The 15,913-nt window shown below is 49.5% G+C and overlaps 1 protein-coding gene across 15 annotated transcripts in view; it reads right to left on the bottom strand.

Moving 5' to 3' along the window:
• The window catches only part of DGKD (diacylglycerol kinase delta), a 193,300-nt gene that overhangs the window by 49,505 nt on the left and 127,882 nt on the right, over nucleotides 1-15,913 (bottom strand). For all 15 annotated transcript variants that reach the window (XM_068117345.2, XM_078777884.1, XM_068117347.2 and 12 more), the window contains 3 exons: nucleotides 7,757-7,853; nucleotides 7,502-7,599; nucleotides 7,173-7,272 (listed from right to left, as the gene is read on the bottom strand). In XM_068117345.2, the coding sequence (XP_067973446.2) occupies nucleotides 7,173-7,272; nucleotides 7,502-7,599; nucleotides 7,757-7,853 (295 nt within the window). The remainder of the gene's footprint in view (nucleotides 1-7,172; nucleotides 7,273-7,501; nucleotides 7,600-7,756; nucleotides 7,854-15,913) is intronic.

Raw genomic sequence — 15,913 nt, 5'->3', positions numbered from 1 at the left:
GCCAGGCTTTCGAGACTGTTGCCATCGCACCTGACATCTGCCAGGCTTTCGAGACTGTTGCCATCTCACCTGACATCTGCCAGGCTTTCGAGACTGTTGCCACCTCACCTGACATCTGCCAGGCTTTCGAGACTGTTGCCATCTCACCTGACATCTGCCAGGCTTTCGAGACTGTTGCCATCTCACCTGACATCTGCCAGGCTTTCGAGACTGTTGCCATCTTACATGCTTTCCAAACTGTCTGCAAATGGCCTGTACTTACCTTTTGGCCAGACAGATTTTGTATCACTCTTTTTTTAATACAAGGTTTAAGGCCCGTTCAGACCTTGACATTCAGACGTTGTATTTGTAATACAAGTTCTGAATGTCAAGCAAGGAAGCAGCATGTACCATTTTTAAAGTCTTTGGTAAGACCCGGCCTGAGTTTGACCTCTGACCTCCCAGACTCAGAGTGAATGCTCTACCGATTACACCACCAGTTCTGGTATAAATTCCCTAGGGTAATTCAATTAAATTCCCAAGGAGGGTAGCATGGTCCAAGGCAATGTTGCAAGACAAATTCTGCATGTGGTCTTCATTAAAGACACTTCATTAAAGTGTCTTTAATTGTCTTCATTAAAGACCCTGTAAAACCTCGAATTGATAGACCACCTCCAACCAGACTCCAAGGCATAATGGTTGGAGCGTCCGCTCCGAGTCTGACAGGTTGGCTGGTGGTTCAAACTGAACCCTGGCCAAATTATACCAAAGACCGATACATGGTAGGTGCTGCTTCCTTGCTTGAGGCTCTCCATTAAAAAAAGGATAGAGCACAAACAAACTGCTTCTGTTTTTCCTACAATGGATGGAGGCCCTCAATCTGACATGAGATCAGGGTCGTCTCTCTGGACATATCTCGAGAATTTGATACAGTCTGGAATCCTGCCTTGTTCTCCAAGCTCTACCTATGACATCCAAGAATAGCTCCACACATTCCTTACTGACTTCCTCGACTATTGTAACCAACATGTGGGTCTCAAGGGGAAACTTTCATCTCCTCTTCCTGTTAAGGATGGAGTGCCCCAAGGCAGTGTTCTGGGCCCAGTTCTATTCCTGATATTCAAAAGTGATCCCTCTAACTCTGGAAAATCCCCTTTATCTATTTGCTGATGACTCCTCCCTCTGCCGTAACACTCCTCATCCTTCAGACACAGGTAGGCTCCAGCCTCTACCCTCTCTTCAGACCTTGATAGAATCACGTAAGCTGGTCAAACAAGTGGAACATGTCTTCCAATCCTGATAAATCTCACACTCTCACTATCTCTCTCCGAAAGGACCCACTGGCGAACCCTCCCATCTACTTCCTCACCAAACCTCTTGACAAAATTCATTCATTCAAGAGTTTGTGCCTCACCATCAGCCATGAACCGGCCTCTTTCTTGAGCAAAGCACATATCTAAGTTCACCTTCAAAACAACGCGCTGACTGAACATCCTCCGTTGTGCAAAGTCTTTCCTTGGCAAATCTGAACTTATATCCACATACAAGGCTTTCATCCGCAGCTTGATAGAGTACTGCCCGCCCTTTTGGGCTGGCGCTCCTGCCTCACACTTTGTTCAGCTCGACGCCATGGAAACCAAGATCTCGAATAGTAAGGGAAACAGATGAAAATCTGTTAACTAAATTGTTACCAAAAAATTTCTTCACTAATATGTTTGTAAAGGTGTGTAATAACATGTGTTAAAATGTTGAAGGTCAACTCCCGTGGGAAACCCAGAAAAAAAGCTGTTGAATTCGGGTACCGAAAAATTATTTTCGAGAATTTTTTTTTTTTTTAATCGGCCCTTAAGTAACTTATGAGGGGTCAAATAAGGGTTTTTCATGATTCTGAGTTGATTGTTAACATTTATATTTCACCACAGACACTCCTTTGTGGAAAAATAATTTCTAAATATATCTCATTTTCTACTTTGCAGGACATGGAGTCTAGCAATATGGATGAAGACGTTACTCCTCCACCTGTGCTCAATTGCTTCATCTGTGCACGCTCGGATACACCAGCTGAAAGGCTCATACAGGCAACTCCAAAGGGATACTCAACTTTATTGAAACAAGCAGAAACTGTCGAAAATGTTACTGTTGTGGAACGTATGAAGGAGGCTCAAAAGGAAGGAAAACTGAGGTACCACCAGAAGTGTAAAAATGATCTGTACAACAACTTTGTTGCAACCACCAAGAAGTCAGCTCAAGCATCAAAGGCAGAGAAAGAGTCATCAAAGTTGAAGAGAAGACGCACTACTTGTGAGTTCAGTTCATCAACTGGCTGCAGTTCTAGAAGATCACAGTCAGTTGACCTCCTGTATAAGGATGTATGCATTCTTTGCAACCAACCAGCCCAGCTCTACAAAAATAATCCAGCACAAGCTAGAAAGAAATACAGAGTGCCAGATAATTTGACTGCAGATACACTGAAGGCAAGCTTGCTGAAGACAGCACGGAGTCGCGGGGATGACTGGGGCACTGAAGTCACTGGACGCCTGGAAGGGATCAACGACTTGGTAGCAGAAGAAACACTGTACCATTTGCGATGCAAACTTATGTTTGCGAGAGGTGACAGTTTGTCCAAGACTGATGAGGAAGGAAAAAGGAAGAGAGGACAGAGGAGTATTGATGAGGAGCGAGAGGCAGTTTTTATTGAATTCTGCGAATGGTTAGACTCAGAATTAGAGCATGGGGTAATGAACATGGACCAAGTCCATGAAAAGCTGCAGGAGTTTGATCAGTCACCAGAGAAGAGCCTTTCTTATTCAAAGCATTGGCTAAAGATAAAACTTCTAGAGAAATACGAAGACACCTTGTATTTCACAACACAGGAAAGAAGGGCAGATGTACTCTGTCTCAAAGATGGCACCGACAATATTCTGCGAGGGCATCATGCTAATCTTGACCATGGAGATGAGAAGACTCAGATCATAAAGACGGCACTCAAGTTCATATCCAATGATATTGCCTTGATTGATTTAGGTCCAAAGTCATACCCCACCACACACAGTATGACTGACATCGATAGTCAGCTGACACTTGTTCCTGCAAGCCTTCAGATGTTCTTGAGACCGATTGTCAAGACAGACGAAAGAGTTGCCGTTTGGGGGCAGAATTTTATTAAGGCCTGTCGACCTCGGTCTGGAGTATTGCCACACCAAATGGGGCTTGCCATACAACTTGATCATAGATTTGGGTCAAAATGGATGCTCAACAAGTTCCACCGGCTGGGATACACTGAGTCTTACGGAGACACAAAACTACAAATACTGCTTCCTTAATAGTAGGAGTGGAGATGATGTTCCAGATACTTCTGGCACTCTTGACACCATTGTGGAGGAAACCGATGAACAGATCAATGATGAGGTTGCGGTTGATGCTGCGCTTGAGGATCAATCAGTGATGACAGCCAAAGTGCCAGCCAGTGAAAGTGAATTGTCAAGTAATGATCAGGTGGTCTTTATGGAGGTTGGGGAAACAAACAATGCAGTCACTCAGTTTGTTGGAGACAATATAGATTTAAACATTGTCTCTATTCACGGAAACACTCCCTTTCACTCAATGGGTTGGATCGAAGTCACCTCTCCGGCACCACCTTTGCCAGATCCACAGACAACAGCAGCTTTCCCCCGGGTGAAGTTGAAGGCACTCGACGAAGCTAAGATCCTGAGAGGAACTGAAGTAAAGATTATTCCATTTACAAACAGGAAACAGATAGGAACGAACGCGATCATGTTTCTCCCCCTCGCTGAGCTTTCCTCCTCCCTGGCTCATGATCAGCCACTCCTCACTCCAGGTGACACACTCTGGGCAGCGGGGTGGGTGATCAAAGCCAACGATCCTGAGTTCCCACACTCCAACTGGAATGGCTGGATGAAGAGAATCCATGCTAATGATGCAAAGCAGAGCACACAGATCGAGTTCCTCCCAGTTATTGAAGGAGACCCTAATGACCTCAACACCATCTTCACCACTCTGAAAGAGTGCATACGGCGCGCTGGGGTCGCTATAGTGACCTTTGATCTTCCGATTTGGCTGAAGGCTGTGAATATAATAAAGCAGGCAAATCTACCCGTCATTCCAAGGTTGGGTGGTTTTCACCTGCTGAAGTCTTATCTTGGATCAATGTTAATATCTTGGATAAATGTTAACAATCAACTCAGAATCATGAAAAACCCTTATTTGACCCCTCATAAGTTACTTAAGGGCCGATTTAAAAAAAAAAAATTCTCGAAAATAATTTTTCGGTACCCGAATTCAACAGCTTTTTTTCTGGGTTTCCCACGGGAGTTGAACTTCAACATTTTAACACATGTTATTACACACCTTTACAAACATATTGGTGAAGAAATTTTTTGGTAACAATTTAGTTAACAGATTTGTGAAATATCTCATAAAATTCCCTTACTAAAAGCAAGGTCCCATGTTGTTGCTGTTTCTTGAAGTGAAAAGTATCTTATCTTCTTTTGAACAACAGCTGGCAAAGATACTGATTCGTCAGGTTGGTGTCTGTCCATTATTGCTCTTCCTTATCAATTTACTGACGTTTTCGCGTAATACACTCAATTTTATGTATTAATTTCTTTCCGAACAATGACAAACTACCCTATCCAGTGCACATATCTCTCTCTGCCCATTCAAAAGTTTATTACCAAAAGTTATGTTTTCACCGCTGTCTGCCCATTTGTCCTCTCTCTGTCTGTGAGCAGGATTTTTTTTTTTTTTTTTTTTTTTGTATACAAGATCGAGGCTCGTGTAAGAGCTAACATTAATGACAAAAAAAAACGGACATACAAGACAAAATAAAGGGAGCGGGAGACAAGATGGGGGAAAAGGGGGAAGCACACAAGTACAACATTTGAGAGCAGGGACATCGGGAGGTCTGTGGGAAGGAGAGGGCTTGGGGGGAGGAGGCGTGGGAAGGGGGGTGAGGGTGGGAGAGGTAAAAAAATAAACACATGGACACAGCTATGACTTCGAGGAAAGAAGTCGGTATTTCAGAAAAGTGGATCTGGGGTGAATTAACGGGGGCAGAAAAGATCAAGGTTTTGGATGAGGGAAGATAAGAGACGGTGGTGAACAGCTGTTTTAAAGACCTAAAGGGAGGAGTGGGATTGAAGAGAGGGAGGGAGTTTGTTCCAGATGCAGGAGAAAAGAGGAATGAAAGAGTGAAGGTGAGCAGAGAGTCTTGATTTTGGCAATTTCACCAGAAGAGGGTTGCTGGCAGATTCCAATGATTCTGAAAGCTTTGGTTTCAACAGCGTGAAGCCGAGCTAGGTGTGAGGCAAGAGCACCGGCCTAGAGGGGAGAGCAGTATTGCATTGAGCTGCGGATGAAAGCCTTGTATGTGGTGAGGAGCTCAGGTGTGCCAAGGAAGGACTTCGCACGACGGAGGATACCCAGTCTGCGACTGGCATTGGTGGCCAGCTTGGAAATGTGGTTTTCCCAGGAAAGATAATGGCAGATTGTGAGACCCAAGAGCTTGAGTGACAGAACTTATTGGAGAGGATTGTTCAGAAAGTAGATGGGAGGGTTGTCCAGACGGTCTTTCCGGAGAGACATAGTGCAAGTGTGAGATTTGTCAGGATTGAAAGACATGTTCCACTTGTTTGACCAGTCTGTGATTTTGTCCAGGTCTGCAGAGAGTGAGGAGGCTGCAGACTGCCGATCTGAGGGATGAGGTATGGAGCGGGAGAGAGTGGTGTCATCAGCAAAGAGATAGGGAGGATTTTCCAGAGAGTCGGAGAGATCATTGATGAAGACCAGAAAAAGCACAGGGCCATGAACACTGCCTTGGGGAACTCCAGCTTGAACAGGAAGGGGAGATGAGAGAAATCCATTCAGGGGCACACGTTGACTACGACCAGAGAGGAAGTCCGCAAGCCATGCGTGGAGATTTCCATGGATCCCATAGGAGGAGAGTTTGGTGAGCAGAGCGGGGTGCCAGACCGTATCGAAGGCACGTGATATGTCAAGGGAGACAGCTCTGATTTCCTGTTTGACATTGAGGACCTCCATCCATTGTTGAGACAGCAGAAGCAGCATGTCCAGAGTAGAGTGACCTGGTCTGAATCCAAATTGATGATGAGAGATCAAGCCATTGGAAAAGAGGAAAGATTTGATATCCGAAGCAATGATGGATTCCATGACTTTGCTGATAATTGGGAGCAGACTGATTGGTCTGTAGTTGCAAGGTTATGTTTTTGCACCTTTTTGTGTAAAGCGATAATGTTTGCCGATTTCCAAGCTGTTGGCAGATGACCTTGAGCAAAAGAGAGGGAGAAGAGAACAGAGAGAGGGTGTGAAAGAATGGCAGAGCAGGATTTTAGGACCCGTGGGCTGATGCCGTGTGGTCCAGTTGCAGAATCGGAGTTGAGGATTGACAGAAACTTCTCCACCTTGTCAGGAGAGAAGGACACAGAGTCCAAGAGCAGCTGGGTACGACTGGGTACGGTGGGTACAGAGAGAGATGGGTTTGGGACACAAGATTTAGAGGCAAACACAGAGTTGAGGCATTCAGCTTTTTCACGTGCGGAGTCAGCTGTGTAGCCGTTTGAGTTAATGGAGGGGATGGAGGGGGAACAATCACCAGAAACAGATTTTGACAAGACGGATATCTCAAAACATTACGGATTGATTCGGACAAAACTCGGTGGACAGATTGGGTGTGTGACAAGGAAGAATTGATTCGATTTTGGTTCAGGCTCCGATGCAGGTCTGGCCTATCAGTGGGATACAAATCGTATAAACTGTTCAGCCTGGCGGAGGTATGCGCTCTACTGAGGGCCCGTTCTAGTTCATGACGTGGCCACTCATTGGTCTCTACTACAATGGCAGTTCACAGTTTGTTCAGTCTCCTCTGTTTCGGTATTTTATAACATCCAGTTAATAAAAATAGAAACGTTGAGATAAAGCAGATACGGTAAAGCGCAAACACTGCCCATTGCGAAAACATTTGCAATGTTTGAAGTCTTTCGCAAATCAGCTGGTTAAATCTCAGCAGGCATGGAGTTGTTTGTACTCCCACACCCGGCAATGGCATGTTGATAAGGCATCAAAAGACTCCACCCCAATGTGCATCAGATGCTCTTCCAGAATGTGGTGGTGTGAGGTGTGCTGAACTCAGTTGTGATGCAGGGGTGGAAGCGTACCTTTACAGCCATTATCTCAGCCTCCTGCTGGTTGTCAGTTGTCTGTTCATACTCTCTCCCTACCTGGGCCACAAAGTCCTTCACAGTCTCACACAAAACCCTAGGATGGAGTAGACGGAAGGGGGGCGGTGATGAGCGAGCAATTACAAATTCAGGACACTTCGAGAGAGCCTCGGAGTTTTATATTTAAATTTTCTGCAAATAAAGTACTTCACTTGTATTCACATCACCCAAACTCTTGAAAATTACTGAGCTGAAAGCCGTTTACTCCTGATCCTTTGTGCTCATCATTCAAATCAGACACACAGCTTCCACGTGAAATCACATACTTGGCAGAGGAGATGACCACAGCATGCTGGTCCGAGTTTAGAATCTTGGTTAGATGTTCAGCCACCGACAGCTCATAGGAAGCAATGTGTGCCTGAATCTGGAATGCAGAAAGAGGTGCAAAAACAGGGTGGGTTGTGATAGGTTGCTCAAAGATGAGGATCGAAGAATGCAATTCAAGGTAGGAAAGCAAAAAAAAAAAGAAAGAAAAAAAGAGAGAGTTTGAGAAGGAATCAGAATGATGGAATGGAACTCACCTTCGACTCGTCAGCATCTTCTTCCGGCACCAATGAAACCGCATCTGTAGCTATGGGATCCCGAGCATTATGTGATTCACATGACATGATGCTCCACCTGGTGAGGGTTAAGAAAGAGAATGGTGAGCCAGCTGTCTTGTCTGAATTCACTTGCTAGCCTTATAGAATCAAATGTCTGAGAATTTCCCAAAAAAACTAATTTTGCTTCTAGTTAAAACAATAACCTGTTGTTATTGTTTAAATTTAAACAATAGCCTGTTAAAAAAAAAAAAAAAGGTCCATATATCTTTGGAGAAGAAAATAGTGTTTAAGAACCCCCATCCCATCCTCCGCACCCTCTTCCCTTCATATAAATTGTTGCATACCTGCGGGCAGGACTCATCATTGACTCACAGTCCAACATGCATACATTAATGCCCGAAACGTCAGCTTCTTCTTGCTTTGCATGGATGTTAGGAAACATCAATCAATGTCTTGTTGATTTTATCTGCTGTTCTACCTGTTCACCGGCGCCGATCGACATGAGCCTTCACCTGCAAGACGAGTTATTACCTCCAACACCAAAGGTGGATGGAGGTTATGTTTTCACCCCTGTCTGTTGGTCTCTCTGTCTGTGAACAAGATATCTCAAAAAATTGAGGACAGATTCGGACGAAATTTGGCGGAGAGGTAGCGTATGTGACAAGGAAGAATTGGTTCAATTTTGGTGAAGATTGGAATCCAGATCATAAAATTTTAAGTGATTCTTCACCATTGAGTGAAAGGTCTAAAGTCGATATATACAGTAGTGTGGTGGGCACAAGGGACAATAATTCCGCGCACCAGTGGGTGGCGCGAGCATCCAGGCGGGGAACGAAAGCGCATGCCCCGCCTTTCGACCGATCGGCCACGCCCGGGGACAAGGCGTGGCCTCGGGACATATATGCGGGCTCTAAGCTCGAGCCCGCCCAGTGCTGAAGTGCGAGCTCTTAATAAAGACTCTGTTTGTACCAACGCGTTGTGGCCTACCTCTCTGGCAATTGAGTCGTGTGTGCACAGCACCACACTGGTGACCACGGTTGGTTCAGCCGTTGCTGACCCCCGAACGCGCCATGGCTACCAACGCCGTCGCCGTCAACTCCCGGAGTTTTGGGAAGCACAAGCCGACGTTTGGTTTGTGCAGGCCGAAGCTCAATTTCAGCTCCGAGGCATCACGGCAGACGAGACCCGGTACTACCACGTGGTCGCCGCCCTCGGGCCCGGCACTGCCGCCCGAGTCGTGTCCATCCTTCGGCGCCCGCCGGGCGACAACAAGTACGAGGCGCTCAAACATCTCCTCCTCGCCACGTTCGGCTCACGGAGATCGAACGGGCCGGCCGCCTCCTGGACCTTCCCGCCCTCAGCGACACATGAACATCTGTCCGGATGGATTACATGCTGTCGCTGCTTGGAGACCAGAGCCCGGATTTCTTGTTTCGCGCACTTTTCCTCCGCCAGCTACCGATACAGGTGCGCCTGGCGCTGGCCGGTTCCAAAATCACGGAACCCCGCGCCCTGGCCGGAGAGGCCGACAAGTTTTTCGCGGCCTGCGTCACGCAGTCGGTTTACGGTGCTGCCGTAGTGGATCCCGGGGCAGAGGCTACAGCGCCCCCGGCTTCCCTCGTGGCCGCTGCTGCGCCCCGCCCACTACCGCCACCGCCACCACCACGGCCGCCGCGGCCGTCACCGCCATAAACCTGGTGCTACTACCACGCCAGGTTCGGCCGCAAGGCTAAAACGTGTCGCCTGCCGTGCTCTTTTGACGGGTCGGGAAACGACCGGGCCGGCGCTCATTAGTGGCCCTGAGCGTCGGCCATTCCGGCAGCCTCCTGTTCATCACGGACACCTTGTCCGGGCGCCGTTTCCTTTGTGACAAAGGAGCGCAGGTAAGCGTCCTCCCCACCTCCACGTCCGACAAGCAAGCCGCGGGCCGGGGCCCCGCTTTGCTTGCCGCCAATGGTACACCCATCCGCACATTCGGGAAGCGTTGCCTCTCACTGCGGTTTGGAGGGCAGCGCTTTCAATGGTCGTTCGTGACCGCCAGCGTGCCAATGGCCCTGCTGGGCATGGACTTCCTATGTGCGCATGGGCTGTTGGTCGACGTGAAGCGCAGACGTCTCGTCCAGGCCGAAACCTTCAGCTCGCTCGCTTGTTCGCTGAGCGGCTCACTGAGCGGCTCACCGAGCGGCTCGCCAAACGGCTTGCTGGAAGGTTCTGTCCCGGTGAGTTTAGTTTGCACGCTTCCGGCAGTGGACGACTTTACCCGCCTCCTAGCCACTTTCCCGGCCCTCACGCAGCCCACCTTCTCAGCGGTGGCCGTTAAGCACGGGGTGGAGCACCATATACCCACGGTCGGGCCGCCGGTCTACGCCCGGGCACGCCGACTCGAACCCACGAAGCTCGCTGTGGCGAAAGCGGAGTTCGCCACGCTGGAGCGGCTGGGGATCGTATGGCGCTCCAACAGCGCTTGGGCTTCCCCTCTGCACATTGTGCCGAAGCCCGGTGGGGTGTGGCGGCCGTGCGGGGACTACCGCCGGCTCAATGATGCCACCACCCCCGACCGCCACCCGGTCCCGCATATCCAGGACTTTTCCGCCCGGTTGGCAAACACGACCGTGTTTTCCAAGGTGGACCTCATCCGGGGCTACCACCAGGTCCCCATACAACCGGGTGATGTCCCGAAGACGGCCGTCATCACCCCTTTCGGCCTCTTCGAGTTCCTGCGAATGCCTTTCGGGTTGAAGAATGCGGCCCAGGCGTTCCAACGGCTTATGGACAGCGTCTTGCGTGACTTACCTTTCCTCTTTGTCTACCTGGACGACACCCTAGTCGCGAGCGCGTCCCGGGAGGAGCACCTGCTCCACCTCCGCACGCTTTTCGAACGCCTGGGCCAGCATGGCCTAATCATCAACCCCGCAAAGTGCCGTTTCGGCATCGCCACCATCGACTTCTTGGGGCACCGCATCACCAGGCACGGGGCCGTCCCTTTACTGGCCAAGGTGGAGGCGGTCAGGGATTTCCCGTGACCCCGCACGATCAAGGGGCTCCAGGAGTTCATGGGCATGGTAAATTTTTACCACCGCTTCGTGCCCCACTTCACCCACCTCCTCACCATGGTGGACCGCACCACACGGTGGCCGGAGGCCGTCCCATTGGCAGCGACGTCTGCGGCTGATGTGGCGCAAGCCTTCATCGCCACTTGGGTTGCCTGGTTCGGTGCCCCCTCGGACATCTCGTCCGACCGCGGCCCCCAGTTCACCTCGGAGCTCTGGGCTGCGGTGGCGCAAGGGCTCGGTGTGAAACTACACCACACCACGGCCTACCACCCCCAGGCCAATGGCCTGTGCGAGCGCTTTCATCGCTCGATGAAGGCCGCGCTCCGGGCCAGCCTCCACGACGGCAGCTGGGCCGACAGGCTCCCCTGGGTCCTGCTGGGCCTCAGGACGGCGCCCAAGGATGACCTGCGCGTGTCCTTGGCGGAGCTGGTCTTCGGGCAACCACTGCGGGTACCGGGCGAATTTATCCCCGACTCCACGGCTCCTTGGTCCGCGGCGCAACAGCGCTCCGCCCTTCAGGAGACCGCCCGGAGGTTCGCCCCGGTGCCAATGGCACACCACGGTTGCCCGTCTTCCCACGTCGGCCCGGGGCTTCGCACGGCGGAGTACGTCTTCGTCCGGCACGACGCCCACCGGGCACCGCTACGGCACGACGCCCACCGGGACAAATATTTCACCATCGACATTGGCGGTGCCCCGGATCGCATCTCCGTGGACCGCCTCAAGCCAGCCCAACTCGATCTGGACCACCCCCTGCAAGCAGCTCTGCCTCCGCGTCGAGGCCGCCCCCCGGTGGTCGGACCCCCGGCACCTCCCAGACCCGCCGTCCCGCTACCCCCCAGCCCTGCACCCATCGCCAGGGGGCGTTTCGGCCGGGTCATCCGGCTTCCCCGCAAACTCACCCTTCAGGTGCGCGGGAATTCTGGGGGGGCACGTGTGGCGGGCACAAGGGACAATAATTCCGCGCACCAGTGGGTGGCGCGAGCGTCCAGGCGGGGAACGAAAGCGCATGCCCTGCCTTTCGACCGATCGGCCACGCCCGGGGACAAGGCGTGGCCTCGGGACATATATGCGGGCTCTAAGCTCGAGCCCGCCCAGTGCTGAAGTGCGAGCTCTTAATAAAGACTCTGTTTGTACCAACGCGTTGTGGCCTACCTCTCTGGCAATCGAGTCGTGTATGCACAGCACCACAGTAGCACGTTATTTCAAAAAGTTATGGACAGATTTGGACGAAACTTCGCAGACTGGGTGGGTATGTGACAAGGACGAATCGATTCGATTTTGGTGAAGATCTGATCTGAATATGGATTCGGATACGAGAGTTATTTAATTTTTAAAGTGATTCTTCACCATTGAGAGATTGGGTGAAAAGTGATAAATAACATGGTATTTTAAAAATTTATGGACGAGTTATGAATAAACTCGGGGGACGAGTTGTGTCGATCACAAGAACAAGCCGATTAGATTTTGGTTCAGATCCGAATCCAGATCCGGCCTATCAGTGGGATACAAAACATAGCTTGTTCAGCCTAGCGAAGGTATACGCTCGACCGAGTGTCCATTCTAGTTCATTCTGTAACTCATTAGACTGGGATGTTTAATCTCGAAAGGGCATCTCAGGTCACCAGGCTAGCATTAGCCAGTACATCAGCACAGAGCACATGCTGAGGATTAGGTATGTACATCCGAAATGTTAACAAATGCAAAGTCCATTCCCAAATTATTACTATAGGCGCCCGCGGACCTACGTAACTTCCGGTGAGTGCACCCTTCGCGACAACAGTCACGTGATTGGATACGTTGAAAACGAACCACAAAAGGGCACGTGTTACAGCTTACTTCCGGTAGTCTCGCCCTCATCCATTGATTCTATTTTAGAACTTTTGTAATTCTACAGGTTGCCATCTCCTGCCCTCACCACAAAATGAAGGGGTAAAAAGAACAACGACAAAGTTGCGTCGCAGCGTACATTTTGTTTGCATATCGACAAACAGCGTCTCTAAACGTTATACCGTGAAATGGGGTGAATAGGGACAGCAAGGTGAATAGGGACAGCAAGGTGGATATGGACACAAACTGGAAAAAAAAGTTCGGAAACTTTTTTCGCTGAAAATTGATAACCATACTGATTTGTTGATATTTGGGCTGAAAGTGTTCTCTTGTTTTTTAAAAAAAGCAACTTATAGTCCCGATTAACCCCATATATGGGTTAAATAGGAATAAATAGGATTTTTATGGCTGTCCCTATTCACCCCGTTTTACGGGTGAATAGGGACAGTCACTAATACAAAAAAATACTAATCAAGAAACAATCCTGACTTTCCAACCTATTGCTAAATTGATCGCTCAGATGGATAGGCATAATATGCACCCATAATATAAACCATCGTGCCAATGAAAAAAAATATGGGATAAAAGGTTTCTCCAAACTGTCCCTATTTCTTGATTATTATTTTTCTGTATTAGTGACTGTCCCTATTCACCCGTAAAACGGGGTGAATAGGGACAGCCATAAAAATCCTATTTTTTTTTTTTTTTTTGTTGTTGTTGTATACAAGATCGAGGCTCGTGAAAGAGCGAACATTAATCACACAGAAAGACAAACCGACACATAAAACATATAACATCGGGAGCGGTAGATAAGATGGGGAGAGAGGGGGAAGGACACAAACACAACATTTTAGAGCAGGGACCGAGAGACATGGAGACATCGAGAGATCTGAGAGAGGGCGAGGGCTTTGGGGGGGGGGCATGGGAAGGGGGCGGTGGGAGAGGTAAAAAAACATATGGACACTGCCAGGACTTCCAGGAAAGAAGTTGGAATTTCAAACAAGGTGGATCTGGGGTGAATTAGCGGGGGTAGAAAAGATCAAGGTTTTGGATGGGGGAAGAGAAGAGATGGTGGTGAACAGCTGTTTTAAAGACCTGGAGGGTGGAGTGGGATTGAAGAGAGTGAGGGAGTTTGTTCCAGAGGCGGGAGAAAAGAGGAATGAAAGAGTGAAGGTGAGCAGAAAGCCGAGATTTCGGCAGTTTAACCATCAGAGGGTTGCTGGCAGATCTTGTGCGACCTGTAGGAATATTTGGGGGACAGAGCACAGAGAGAGCTGGGGGTGCAAGGCCGGAGAGGAGTCGGTAGAAGACAGAAAGACCACCTACCTGCCTGCGGTGAGTGAGTGAAAGGCCCTCAGAGATAGCTTCATCGCGGGAGATTCCAATAATTCTGAAAGCTTTGGTTTCAACAGCGTGAAGCCGAGCTAGGTGTGAGGCAGGAGCACCGGCCCATAGGGGAGAACAGTATTCCATTGAGCTGCGGATGAAAGCCTTGTATGTGGTGAGGAGCTCAGGTGTGCCGAGGAAGGACTTCGCACGACGGAGGATGCCCAGTCGGCGACTGGCTTTGGAGGCCAGCTTGGAAATGTGGTTTTCCCAAGAAAGATCATGGCAGATAGTGAGACCCAAAATCTTGAGCGACAGAACTTCTTGGAGAGGATTGTTGAGAAAGTAGATGGGAGGGTTGTCCAGTCGATCTTTTCGGAGAGACATAGTAAGAGTGTGAGATTTGTCAGGATTGAAAGACATGTTCCACTTGTTTGACCAGTCTGTGATTTTGTCCAGGTCTTCAGAGAGTGAGGAGGCAGCAGACTGCCGATCTGAGGGAAGAGGAATGGAGCGGCAGAGAGTGGAGTCATCAGCAAAGAGATAGAGAGGATTTTCGAGAGAGTCAGAGAGATCATTGATGAAGACCAGAAAAAGCACGGGGCCCAGAACACTGCCTTGGGGAACTCCAGCCTGAACAGGAAGAGGAGATGAGAGAAACCCATTCAGGGTCACACGTTGACGACGACTAGAGAGGAAGTCCGCCAGCCATGCGTGGAGATTTCCATGGATACCAAAGGAGGAGAGTTTGGTGAGCAGAGCGGGGTGCCAGACCGTGTCGAAGGCACGTGATATGTCGAGGGAGACAGCTCTAATTTCCTGTTTGGCATTGAGGACCTCCATCCATTGTTGAGACAGCAGAAGCAGCATGTCCAGAGTAGAGTGACCTGGTCTGAAACCAAATTGATGATCAGAGATCAAGCCATTGGAGAAGAGGAAAGATTTCATATCCGAAGCAATGATGGATTCCATGACTTTGCTGATAATTGGGAGCAGACTGATTGGTCTGTAGTTGCAAGGTTATGTTTTTGCACCTTTTTTGTGCAAAGCGGTGATGTTGGCTGATTTCCAAGCAGATGGCAGTTGACCTTGAGCAAAAGAGAGGGTGAAGAGAACAGAGAGAGGGTGAGATAGAGCAGCAGAGCAGGATTTTAGGACCCGTGGGCTGATGCCGTCGGGTCCAGTTGCAGAATCAGAGTCGAGGGTTGACAGAAACTTTTCCACCTTGTCAGGAGGAAAGGACACGGAGTCCAGGAGCAGCAGGGTACGACTGGGTATGGTGGGTACAGAGAGGGATGGGTTTGGGACACAAGATTTAGAGGCAAACACAGAGTTGAGGCATTCAGCTTTTTCACGTGCGGAGTCAGCTGTGTAGCCGTTTGAGGTAAGGGAGGGGATGGAGGGGGAACAAACACCAGAAACGGATTTGACCAGACGCCACCAGGATTTGGAAGAGGGAGACAGATAAGAGAGTTCGGTCTTGAGAACGGAGAGATATTGTTTCCTGGCTCTCCTGAGGGTGGACACACACTTGTTTCGGGCTTTGTGAAAGGAAATGAGATTTCCTTCCGTTGGATTTGCTTTCCAGGAGACGAAGGCAAGTTGTTTCTGGGCAACAGCCTCACCACAAGATTCCGTGTACCATGGACGGGAGGAAGGGTATGACAACTGAAGACGAGATGGGATAAATCTGTGCATGAGAGAGAGCAATTTACTTTGGAAGAATTCCCAGGATGAGTTGATGTCAGAGGTGGTAGAGATGGGAGACCAGTCCAGATGATTGATGGCTGCTTGAAGACCGTGCCAGTTGGCCTGAGTGAAATGCCAGACTCGTCGACGCTGAGCAGGCTCCCTGAGGATGGTCAGAGAGATGTCCACTTTAACAAGGACATGATCAGATGATCCGATCAGAGCAGAAGAAGAGCAG

The sequence above is a fragment of the Myxine glutinosa genome, chromosome 5 (assembly GCF_964187855.1).
Source record: "Myxine glutinosa chromosome 5, kmMyxGlut1.1, whole genome shotgun sequence".
Lineage (NCBI taxonomy): Eukaryota > Metazoa > Chordata > Myxini > Myxiniformes > Myxinidae > Myxine > Myxine glutinosa.
This window is presented reverse-complemented; position numbering and strand designations above follow the sequence as displayed.